The 12,078-nt window shown below is 41.3% G+C and overlaps 1 protein-coding gene across 5 annotated transcripts in view; it reads right to left on the reverse strand.

The window, feature by feature from the left end:
• Positions 1 to 3,189: 3,189 nt before the first annotated feature.
• Positions 3,190 to 12,078, reverse strand: part of HABP4 (hyaluronan binding protein 4) — a 29,750-nt gene continuing 20,861 nt past the window's right edge. For 4 of the 5 annotated variants that reach the window (XM_025051675.1, XM_025051674.1, XM_025051673.1 and 1 more), the window contains 3 exons: positions 9,125 to 9,296; positions 6,157 to 6,342; positions 3,190 to 4,535 (listed from right to left, as the gene is read on the reverse strand). In XM_025051675.1, coding sequence (XP_024907443.1) covers positions 4,479 to 4,535; positions 6,157 to 6,342; positions 9,125 to 9,296 — 415 coding nt within the window. In that variant the 3' untranslated portion in view covers positions 3,190 to 4,478. The remainder of the gene's footprint in view (positions 4,536 to 6,156; positions 6,343 to 9,124; positions 9,297 to 12,078) is intronic. The other variant, XM_006918810.3, reaches the window with a different exon arrangement.

Consider the following 12,078-nt stretch of genomic DNA (forward strand, 5'->3'; position numbering starts at 1 on the left):
GGGGGTATACACCAGGGCCACCAGCACAGTTGCGCAGGTACATTGATGTGTGTGAGCTTCCCTGGGGCTGGATAGTGCATATCTCTGGTGGAGATGCCCTCAGTGCCTCTGGCAGGGTGGCTGTCTGCCAGGAAATAATTTTCCCTACCTCACTGGCTTGAGAACTTTTGAGAATTCTGAGCCTCCTGAGGGACTTACGTGCAAGTCGATGCCACTCCATTTTCACATGACAGGTACTTTCCAACTTATACATGATTTTGTGCTCCTAAGTCAGCTCTCAGAAACTGCGCCACAATTTTGCAAAGAAACAATGCTTAGAAGGCAGCTGGTTCTCTGCTCCACTGGCTCGATCTGCTCTCCCCACACATGGAGCCTGCTTTTGCTCATAGCAGAGCTGTGGTTGGGTTCAAGAGCCACTATGGTTTGATCAGGGCAAGTCCTACTGAGTCATGGGTAAGCTTGTGGCCAAGGAAAAGGGCCTAGGGGAGGTGACAGGAACTGTTAGGCCTTAGGCTCCATGAGGCCCCAGGAGATCCAAGCTTCTATTCCTGTCTCCACAGTACCTTGCTGGCAACCTTGAACGTAATGTCTGTGGCCGCTCAAAACTTGCCATCTCCACCTGTGCAGGAGCTCTAATAAAGCTAAGAAAACTGCTAATCCCGTCATGCTTTGGGGTAGACTCACTCAAGCTACCACTGCAAGCAGTCACGGGGTTGCAGGGTTGCTGTGGCTTGCTACCTTACCCTAGGGAGTGGCTGAGCGCAGTAGCACACAGAACACACTCAGCGTGACTCCTTTGGTTGTTGTGGTACTTGTCGTTTGCCCTTGCCCTGTCCCTCTCCTAGCGGCTTTGCCCAAGGAACTGGTCATTTATCTAGAAGTCTTGGGAATGTGTAGAAAGAATACTGGCCTGGGGAATGAATCTTCTTTCTGCCTCATCTCATCCCCTCCCTGCCCAAATCCCAACTAGGAAGCAAGAAGGATGGATGTCTTTCCCTGTTCCCTGACTGTAAAGTGGTGAGGCAAAACAGCACAAGGCAGCCCCTCAAGGAATGCTTGTTTCCTTAGGTTACCCAGGTTCTGCAATAAGGGCAGAGAAGGAACTCAGCAGAGAAGGAACTCAGACTTAAAAGACATCCAGATAAAGGGCAAAGCTGTGATGTTACAGATGAACCCTGGGGCAGTGCTTCCTATCAGATGGGACAGTGGCTCCTTTCAGAGGGAGGGGAGGCTGTGGTGGGCACAGTCACAGTGGACAGGCTTCTGGGGAAATCAGTTTCTTGACTTAAGTGATGGCTACAAGGAAGTTCTGCACTTTTCTCCATGTTGTATTTTACAATAGAGTTAAGTACTCGCTTTTTCCCTTCCTCATTCTCTTTACCACATAAATACAGGCCCCTCTGGGACAGAGATCCAGGGAAAGGCTCACACACTTGGCACATCTGGGCAGTAGTGCTGGCTGCCCAAGGGCCCGCCTTCTGGCCAACGATGGAGAAAATCTAGAGAAAGGGCCAGCCCCTGGGGGCTGTCCCAACACAGCGTGATACTCCCGAAGCTGAGGAAAAACAGGAGCAAAAGGAAAATGGGATCTTTTCTCAAAGTGAAACTCTACTTATCCAGCCGGATGATGCTATGTTGAGAGGGAGGGCAGACCAGCTCACTGCTGGCAGCGTAGCTCTTGCCGGGATAGCTTAGAAGGGAGCAGTTCCTGTTTTTAGTGCGAGGGCTGACCTTTCCTAGCTCTGAGACTCAGAACCCGGTCCAGCTGCTCCATAGGACTTGCCAATACCGCATGGTGTGGTTTCAAAGGAAAAACAATGCCTCCACCTCTGAAATACCTATGCACTAGGATAGTGAACAAAGAAAAAGGACCTGAATCAGTGACCAACACTAGAAAAGGGGGTGCCTATTATGGCTTCTCTGGTTCTGAGGAGTCTGCCTTGCGATGAAAGTGTTAAATGCTTATTAGGCTAAAGATGTCCTGGCCAGATGTTAAAACCAACCAGTGCATGGTTTTAGCTTTCTCAAGTCTGTCCCAGCCAACAGCAGCTTCTGGAGCGAGCCTGCCTCTTCCCAGACCTTGTCAGATGTGCAGGGGTAACAGCTGTCAGGGGTCACACCTCCCCATTCATGGGGCTCTCCCAACTGCAGACTTTGGGACATCCCAAGCCCAATCTGTCTTCAGTTGCTGCCCTGGTGGCCTATGATCAAGCAGTGAGCTCCTTGGTTGAGAAGGGATCCAAGTCAGGTTTGGGGCTGACACACTTGCCCTTGGAATTCAAACATACTTGACCTCCACTTTTCAAGATAGTCTTTGAAGCCCCCAAATTTTGTGGGGTTAATTTGCTTAGTATTAAGTTACCAGTCAGAAACGTGCCCTGCCTTATGACAGCACATCTACACACAAGCCACTCAAAGGAGTCTGGCAAGGGAACTTTGATCTGGAAGGCTTTGCCTTGTGTATAGGTTCATAGACATAATCCTCCTGCCTCCTCTTCTGATTTTCCCTATAGCACATTAGGGATTTCCCCTGCCTTTTGCTTCTGCTTTGTCTTCCTGGGGCACTGGACTGCAACGACCATGTGATAACAACCTGACATCCACTGCCTCGCCACACAGGGGAGAGGTAGCCCCGGTAAACAAAGGAAGCCCTCTACAGGCTCAGAAACTACCACAAAGCCATTTTCAATCCCAAGACTCGAGACTGCTCCAGGGTACAAAAATCTTCAGTGTGTTTGGGAAGGCTAAAGTGTTTGCAAACAACATTAAACCTAGCACTATGGGCTTTTCAAGTGTTAATTCTCGAAAGGGATCAGTTTTGCCAATCCTCAAAGCCAAGGCAAGGCAAAATGACTTAACATGACAGCTTCATGTTGCACCAGCAGCTTATTATGGCTGAATCTGACATTCACCCTCACAAGACTTCTTAACTTAGATCAGGGAACTCCATTCACTATGTCTTTTCCAGGGAGAGGGAATAAAACAATCAATTAATATACCTTAATACTTCAAAATTAATAACAAGACCAAAAGTAGGCTGTCATCCACAGGAAAAGTCCTTAACTGGCTGTCACATGACTAGGGGTTCAGCTCTGAGTTTTCAAAATATGTGACTTTCACTGGGGCCCTTTCCCACATTCTGTCTTGACCTGGGTGTGATCAAAACGATTCAGCTTTCTATACACAAAGTTAGGAGGGAATACCAACCTTTATTTATACTCGGGTTCAAATTCAGAGCCATCTTAGTGTAGCGAAGCGGGAAAAAGCACAGATCCTGGGGCCAAGGTTCAAATTCGAACACAAGCATGTTAACTGTGTCACAACAGGCAAATGTTACCCACAGTTTCTTCAAGTTGGGAGAACATCACCCCAGCTTTCAGCAGCTGTTATAGCTACCTCTGCCCCAGCCCGGCTGAGAGTGTGGGCTCTACAGGTCTCAGCTTGTTGGTTAGGGTGGGACTGGGGAATTTACTGAACCTCTGCTGTAGCCCCAAACCCCGAACATTCACCAAAGGCAAGAAATAGGAACTCGAACTGGTGCAAGGACTGAGTGAGGAAAACTGCATGTGAGTGTTCAATACATATTAGCTATTTACAAGTCTTGCCCAGGACAAAAAGAGAGGGTTTTTGTACATGGGTGCTGAATTCTGACACTTAGTTTCGAGGGAGAAAAGGATATGGTGTTACGTTGCAACACTCCGGCGCCTGGACCTTTTCATTAGATTGGTGGGTTAAATAACATGATTATAAAAATCATAGATTTAATACTCATCCTAAAAACCACCCGAAGACTAAATATCACCTTTATACTAAGCATGTGTGTACATACACACAGAAACCACGAGGTAGTTTAAATCACTATTAAAAAAAAACAAAACTTTCCCTAATTCTGTCACAGAGTGTTAATCAATGGCCATACAATAGCTATTTAAAATTATCAGTTAAATGAAAAACAAAACTCAAAAAGTCCCAGGAGAGTATAACATTTACAAGTAAACAGTAAATACAATTGTATTTTAATATCTTGGTCTCTGAAAACTAGGCTGTGACTGCTTTAAATTAATGGTCCAAGATATATGTATCTCCTTTAATAGTAAAGGATATGGACTTCCAATATCTTTACAACTTACTAAGTAGACTCAATAGATTCTATTTTATAATCTCTATGTACACATTTTAAACTATTTCTGGACTTCATTTGGAAATTCTTAAATAAAAAAATAATCCCCATTCTCCACCTTATTGGGAAAGTGCCAGACTAACCCCTGGCTGGAACTGTAGCTCTAGACTGGAGAAATCGCTATCGCACCTCCCCAAGCCTCCCTCTCCCCAGGTCAAAAAAGTACAATGAATTCACACTACACAGGGGAAAAGCAACATCTATTGTTCTTAGAGTCTGACTCTCTTCCCCATAGCAAGAAAAGTCTCTTCATAGGTATGCCAATGCTGTTCTAAGTTGCCAGGGAAACAGGGCTCTCTCAAGCCAAAGCAGGAAAGTCTTCAGGGTCATCCGGGTTTGGAGCAACATCTTGTGTCTAAAAAAGAAAAGTTTTGAAACCAGCTGTCATTCACTCATTCCTACTTGAGCAGAGCATTGTGTGCCCACTCTCACCTAGGGGAGGGGTAACCCAAACACTGAGGGAGAGATAAGTTCCCAGTGGAAGAGAGCTGCAGGGTCACAGAGGTGAGGTGCTGCCTCTGAGTTGCAATGCGGAAGGGTGCCTGTTCTCTCTCAGACTCACTCCTGTATCCTCTGCAAAATGGCTGGCAGCACCCGCCTCCCCCTTTTCTTCCCACAAATCCTTACTGAGTGACCCTTTTTGTATCTGGCACTTCCTTCACTCAATGTACATGGCAGAATGTTTACTATATGAAGATATAAGGATGATTATAGTTCTCACCCTTGAGGAGCTCAGAGGGTGAGGGGGAGAAATACTGAGAAAGTTACAGTGCAGTAACTTCAGTAACAGATGCTCTGGGAATGGGGCCCACCCGTCCAAAGCAATTTGGTGGCAAAGTACACATCGTGATCAGGGAAGTTTTTCCCAGAAGTAAGCATCAGAGAATGAGCAAAGAGAACATGGATTCTGAAATTGCAACCTGACAGAGAAGGGGAGTTTAGGGATGGAGGGTGGGGCCTGAGGGCAGTTCTGAGCTGGAAGAGCACAGGTGAGCTTTCGTTCCTTAATTAGTACGACAAACCAACCGTAGGCACTCCTCCCAGGGGCTGTTCCTGGGAGCAAGAGAATTAGGCAGCAAAAAGGACATTTCTAAGACCAGCCATAGAGAAGGGACTGCTCCTGCTCCATCATCACAAGGACTCTGTGGTGGCCCATACTGGCCACAGGGCCTTGTGCCCAACTCCCACTAAATAGGTATTCATATATTTGTTCATAAAACATTTATGAAGCACCTATTACACACACTGTACTAGGCCCTGGGAAAACCAACAATAAGCAAAAGCAGATGTGGCTGCTATTGCAGACATAGCAGCTCAATTAATAATCACACTAATGAGAACACAATTACAAATGGCGATAAAGCTTCAAAGAGAAGAAATGAAATTCCTTGCTCAAGGACTCTGACCTGGTCTGGAAGGAAATGTGATCAAAGAACCCTTCTCTGAGGAGTCCCAGATTAGAGATGTTGTTCTAGGTGGGCAGGCAAGGGCCCCTGGGGTAAGAAGCAGTATGTCTACAGAGGTAGGGCAGAGCTGGCTGAGGAGCCAGGAATAATGGTCTGAGGTGAAAAGGTGATCCATAAAGAATTCTGTCTGTCCTGAAAGTGACAAGTACACAGGGCATATAATCAGACCATTGTGTGTAAGCAACTTCAGGTGATCTGATTTGATGTTAAGCCTGGGGATCTTGTCTGATCCAGATGAGTGAGTTTTTCTCCAGTTCTGAGTAAACCTTCAGGCCAGATAGTGGACCTCCCTGGAGATCCTGGAGGTCAGGGCTACAGAATAGTCTGTTTCCAACTAATGTCCATGATGCTGACGTCACCATTCCAAACACCCCAACATCAGACCAACACTAGATAGTGGAGGAACCCATGACAGAACCTGATGACCCTCCAAAATTAGACTGTAGACCTAGGGCATCCTCATCTTGTCGTATCCTTCAGAAAACCAAGATTTAAAATCCAAACACTTACCACCACTTCTGCTCTCGGTCCATAGTTCTCTGTCCTTCTGATCCTTCCCCGGCCTCCCCGTGTGCCACCTCTGGCTCCACGCCCAGGACGAGGGAGGTTACCAAAATTAATCTCCAGCTGGGATGTGATGTCATTGGCTGCTTTCCGAAATACGTGGGCATCATCCTCATAGTCATCCTTTACCATCTGAAACACAGTTACAGCATTACACATACACACCCATCTCCATGGACACTCATTCAACTCAGTGTCCTAGCGATATGCTACAAGGGAGCTAAGATGGCGTCATGGCCAGAAAGTGGCCCCTTCTGATGTGTTGCTGGCACTGAACGGCGGGGCTAAGCAGAGGAAGAGACGATGCTACTTTAGTTCCAGCACAAGGAGCTGCTGCACATTTCAGAACCACATGTTCTCCTACTCAGTCTTAATCCGAACATCTTTGACCTTATTATTACTTCAAGCGAGGCCAAATTTCTATCAGTTTAGCAGGTTAAGACCTAAGATTTGACATGACTAACAGAAATTGAGATAAATGTTTTACATGTGACTGTATTTCACTGATTAAAAAGTTTTTAATGTCTGCCTTTTGTTTTATTTGTTCACAATGTTACTTTGATAAGTAAGGATATATACCCTCCCTAGAATAGAACTTGATGGAGAAACTCCTTTCAATATGGGTACTGACCGCACAAATACCATGTTAAAAACTGGATGATCTGCAATAAACAATTCTGACTATATATAAAAATGGTAAAACAGCGGAGTATGGTTACCTGAGGGTTGCTACCAATACCACACAAAGAACTCTGGTGCTTTTTAAGAGCTGCTTTAGTTAAAATCTTTTGAGAAAGTACATTTTATTGTAAGAGGTCAAAAAAGTTCTGTCTCTAGATAAATTAATCTCCAAATTTGATTTGTCTTCAATTCTTAATAATGGATAAAAAAAAATCTCACTTTTAAGTACAACCCTACAGAAAAAATGCCAATGATCTTAGATGAGAATCTCCAAAGTGCTATCAGGTTAAACGTTTCTACAACTTGTTCAGGAAATGAAATCAAACTTCCCCGAGCGCATCAACCCTCTTTGGCCATATGTTCATTACAGGTTTCATGTTTAACATTCATGTCTCCTTCAAAGTTTCAGATTAAAATAAAGCAGAGGACTTAGTTGGATGGATTCTTAATGCTAAAAGAGTGAAGGAAAGAACAATTCAGGGCACTCTGATAAAAAGAGACACACGAAAATATAGTTAAGAGGCAAAATAATAAACCACTGCCTCCTGGTTGAGAAAATTGGCTAACAGCACCACAGCAGGGAAAAGGTGACGCCTTCCTAATAAGAAAGAAGGGACAATCAGCAATGAATGCTGAGTGAGCTAACGGTCAGAGGCCAAAGTGCTATAAGAGCCTAGCTCTATTCATAGGCTACTGTTAGGTCTGAACTTTGCAAACAACAGAGCTCCAAGCAAATGAGAAGTTATTATTCTACTGCTCTTGTCTCTTAGGGTTCCTAGAACAAAGTAAACTAGTGACCCCGAGGTCTGGCTAATGTTGCTTTAAGAACAATTCCTGGCTAAAATCTTCAATGCTTTAAGATTAACAAGGACCAAAGATGTGTGCTTTACTGAGACAAAGCTCGATGACTCAGCTAACCCAGTTGCTTCAAATATTCCAGGAGACCTCTCTCTGGAGCCAGGAAGGATGAATCTAGTGTGGATTAAGGAAGAGCAGCTTCTATTTTTACATTTTGCATCCTGACAGCACATTCGTTTTAGGCAAGGCTTTATTTACAATTCCCCGGAACAAAAAAGAACAAAGAAAGTGGATAGGAAAAGAAGCAACCCAGCTAACTGATGGACTAGTAAAAAATATCTCCAGAGATTTCCAAGTGAATAAGGCTCTGGCCTCCCCTGTGTACAAAAAGCCATTTCTAGTGGGACAGCTCAAAAGTTACTAGTAAGACCTCTTAGAGCTTGGACTGACCAAAACAGGAGGGTAGGAGGGGATCCTGTACTATAAATGACCCTCTAATGAAAGTATTGATTCAAAGAATACAACTAACTAAAGTGCAAATGAAAACATAGATTTACATAGTACAAAATTCCTGTTTCAAACAGAAAATCAATGAATAATATCCAGCAGAAAGGAAGAGTTTGCTCATCACCATCACTGACCCAGAAAATGGTATCAAGATAAACAGCTATGATTGAATGATGCAAATTATAAATTTTAAAATTAGAATGCTTGAGTAACTTAAACAGAAACTACTTAAATGACTTGCTGACCATCCTTATCTATATATGCTGATAGATATATTTTTTAAAAAGCTGAGGCCTCCAATAAAGTTGAACATAAGGCCCTCGCAAAAGAGGCGCTGTGAGCAATCCTGACTGGCCAGCAGGCTGCTATAGTGGCGTCTGCTCATACTGCCAGACCCATCGGGCTCCTGAGTTTCAGCAGCAGTTATGCAAAGGGATAAAAGCTGCTTGCTACAGTAGTACAAGAAAAGCATCACAGAGCACAGCACCTGACCGGTTTAAAATGATCAACCCCTCCTAATTAAATGCTCTTACTAAGAATTAGAGCTGAAGGTAATTTAATCATGGAAATGCAGAGTAGTCATCCTTTGAAATAGCACCATTCATAAAACATTCCGTACTTCTCTTTTGAAACAAAAATGAAGTGCAATTAATACACGGTATTTGCACAGTCTGAGTACAGTTCTGGGGTAAGCAGAAAATTCACTGTCACTATTACTGCTTTGTATTAAATGTCAAGAAGTCAAGATCCAATTATTTCAGAGTAAAGATACAGTAAAATTTGGCACATATCATCTCAATTACTCTTAGGCAGAAACTAGAATGCCAACTACTAATGTTCCATTCATTTTCAAAACAGAAGTAGAAAGGCCTATTTCATTTCCCATAAGGTGGTGAAGATTACTCCAGATACACAACATCATGCTTACATCATCTCTGTATTTGGACTCATGTATCACCACTGCTTTGGAAGGGACGGTGGACTCAGGTTTCCGGATGTTAAATTCAGGCTTTGGTCTGGTCTGTTCTTGAAGATTTTTCCACTCATCTAGGGTCATCTCTTGAACTTGAGTTTCTTCTTCTACCTCCAACTCAGGAACTCTATGAAATGTAATCATAAAGAATAATTTTTGATGGGTCTGAAATGTCTATTTTCTCAAAGAAAAAGTCATAAGCATTAGTTTAACATACTTTCATGGTACTGCATCTGTAATCTAAGATAAAAACTTTTTGAGCCATAAGCTTCCTTATTTTATTTTCATCATTTTATGCCATTACTGTCAACTGAAGATACTTCCCGTCTGTGTCCAAGCAGTCTTTGAAAAGCAGGAACATCACTATCCCAATAACATTCACATTGCACTTTACCACCAGCCTCTCCCTTCCCAGATGGTATTACACATAAATTAGATAATTGCAAAAGAAAATGGGAGAAGCTATTGAGACCAAAACAAATACAGGGAACCATAAACAGGGATTATAAAGCAATGGGCCACAAATGCATACTTTTGTAAATATCCCCTTTAAATTCACAAATTTTAAAAAGTAAACAAGATAGATATGTAGATCAATGGAAAAGTCCAGAAATAAACCCTCACATTTATGATCGATTGAATTTTTTTGGACTACGTTCCAAAGACAGGAGAAAGAACAGTCTCTTCAAGAAACGGTGCTGAGAATACTACATATCCACATGTGAAAGAATGAATATAAGAGTTAAAAGTACAAAACTCTAGAAAACGTAGGTATAAACCTTCATGACTTCGGATTAAACGATAGTGTCTTACATATGACACCAAAAGTACAAGCAACAAAGAAAACAAATAAAATGTATATCACCAAAACTGAAAACTTTGTACTCCTAGGGATACCATCAGGAAAGTAGAAAGACAGCCCACAGAATGGTAGAAAATATATGCAAATATATATGTGATAAGGGACTGACATCTAGAATACATAAAGGAACCTTACCACTCAATAAAAAGAAATTACCCAATTGAAAAATAGGCAAAGCTCTGAACAGACATTTTTCAAAAAAAAAAAAAAGGTCTATAAATAGCCAATAAGATGCTTAACATCATTAGCCATATGGGAAATGCAAATCAAAACCACAATAACTTACACCGCTCCACACTCACTGGGATAGTTAGAATCAAAAAGAACATTTTAAAAAGTGTTCTTTTTGGTGAGGATGTGGAGAAATTGGAACCTCATATACTGTTGGTGGGAACATAAGATGTGGCTATTATGGAAAAGTCTGACAGTTCCTCAAAATTTAAACAGAGAGCTACCATCTGACCTAGCAATGCCACTCCTAGGTATATACCCATGAGAAATGAAAACATATGTCCATGTAAAAATTTAAACTAAGGCTCACATAAATATTCGATAATGCTGTTTACAGCAGCATTATTTATAATAGCCAAAAAGTAGAAACAGCCTAAATGTCCATCAGCTGATAAATGGTAAACAAAAAATTGGTATATGTATATTATAGAACATTATTTGGTTATAAGAAGAAATGAAGTACTGATACATATTACAACATGAATAAACTTTGGAAACATTATGTTAAGTGAAATAAGTCAGGTACAAAAAGCTAATGTGTGATACCATTTATATGAAATATCCAGAAAAGGCAAATTCATAGAGACAGAACACAAATTAGTGGTAGCCATGGACTGGGAGAGAGAAGATAGGAAGTGACTGCTAAATGGGTATGGGGTAACGAAAATGTTCTGGAATTAGATAATGATAATGGTGGTATAACACTGAATGTACTATATGTCAATTGCACACTTTCAATTATGTTATATGTATTTTACCACTAAAAAAAGAATATACAAAAAAGAAATGAAGTACTAATACATCCTATGACATGGATGAACCTGAAAACATACTAAGTGAAACAAGCCAGACACAATATGACAAGTATTATATTCCACATATGTGAGGTACCTAAAATAGGCAAATTCATAGAGACAAAGTAGAATAAGGGTTACCAGGGACTGAGGGGAGAAGGGAACGGGAAGTTATTATTTCATGGGTACAGAGTTTCCATTTGCAACAATGAAAAACTTCCAGAGACAGATGGTGGTGACGGTTGCACACAATGTGAATGCAATTAATGTCACTAAACTGTACAATTGAAAATGGTTAAAATGGCAAGTTTTATGTTATGTATATTTTACCACCATTTAAAAAAATCAATAATGTAATATATCGAAAACCACTGAATTGTATAGTTTTAAACAGCTGAATTGTATAGTATAGAAATTATATCTCAAGGTTTATAAGGTTTAAAAGAAAAAAATCATTAAGTGGGGAGCAGGAAGGGAATCAAATCTCTAATACCTTCACTGAAGAGCTAATGTTAATTTAAGGTTCTAGACTACAGATTGATGATATAAAATATATAAGCAAAATCAGGTGAGAAATCTAATCATAGAGGATCCAAAATAGTCACATTTGTAAAAGGACTTTAAAATACCAAGCTGATGGCAGAAAAGACATCAAAGCACTGGTTGCCTCCGAAGAAGTATGAGAGAACTTTCTGGGACGATGATAACATTCTGTATCTGGACAGAGTGTGGGTCCCACAAGTATATGCATTTGTCAAAACAATGACTGTATACTTATTTTTATCCACTTCACAATATATAAATTTTATATCAGTTTAGCTGGTGGGTATAGGTATTTACTGTAGAATTCTTTAAACATTGCTGTTTTTGAAATTTTTCATAATAAAATGCTGGAAAAGCCTAATAGTCAAACATATCTCAAACTAATATTGGTAAAAATATGAAAAGACATTAAAACTTGTAACAGCAAAATGCTAAAAATGACCCAAACTCATCTCAGAGAAATATGGTGGAAAAATCAG

The sequence above is a fragment of the Pteropus alecto genome, unplaced genomic scaffold (assembly GCF_000325575.1).
Source record: "Pteropus alecto unplaced genomic scaffold, ASM32557v1 scaffold138, whole genome shotgun sequence".
NCBI lineage: Eukaryota > Metazoa > Chordata > Mammalia > Chiroptera > Pteropodidae > Pteropus > Pteropus alecto.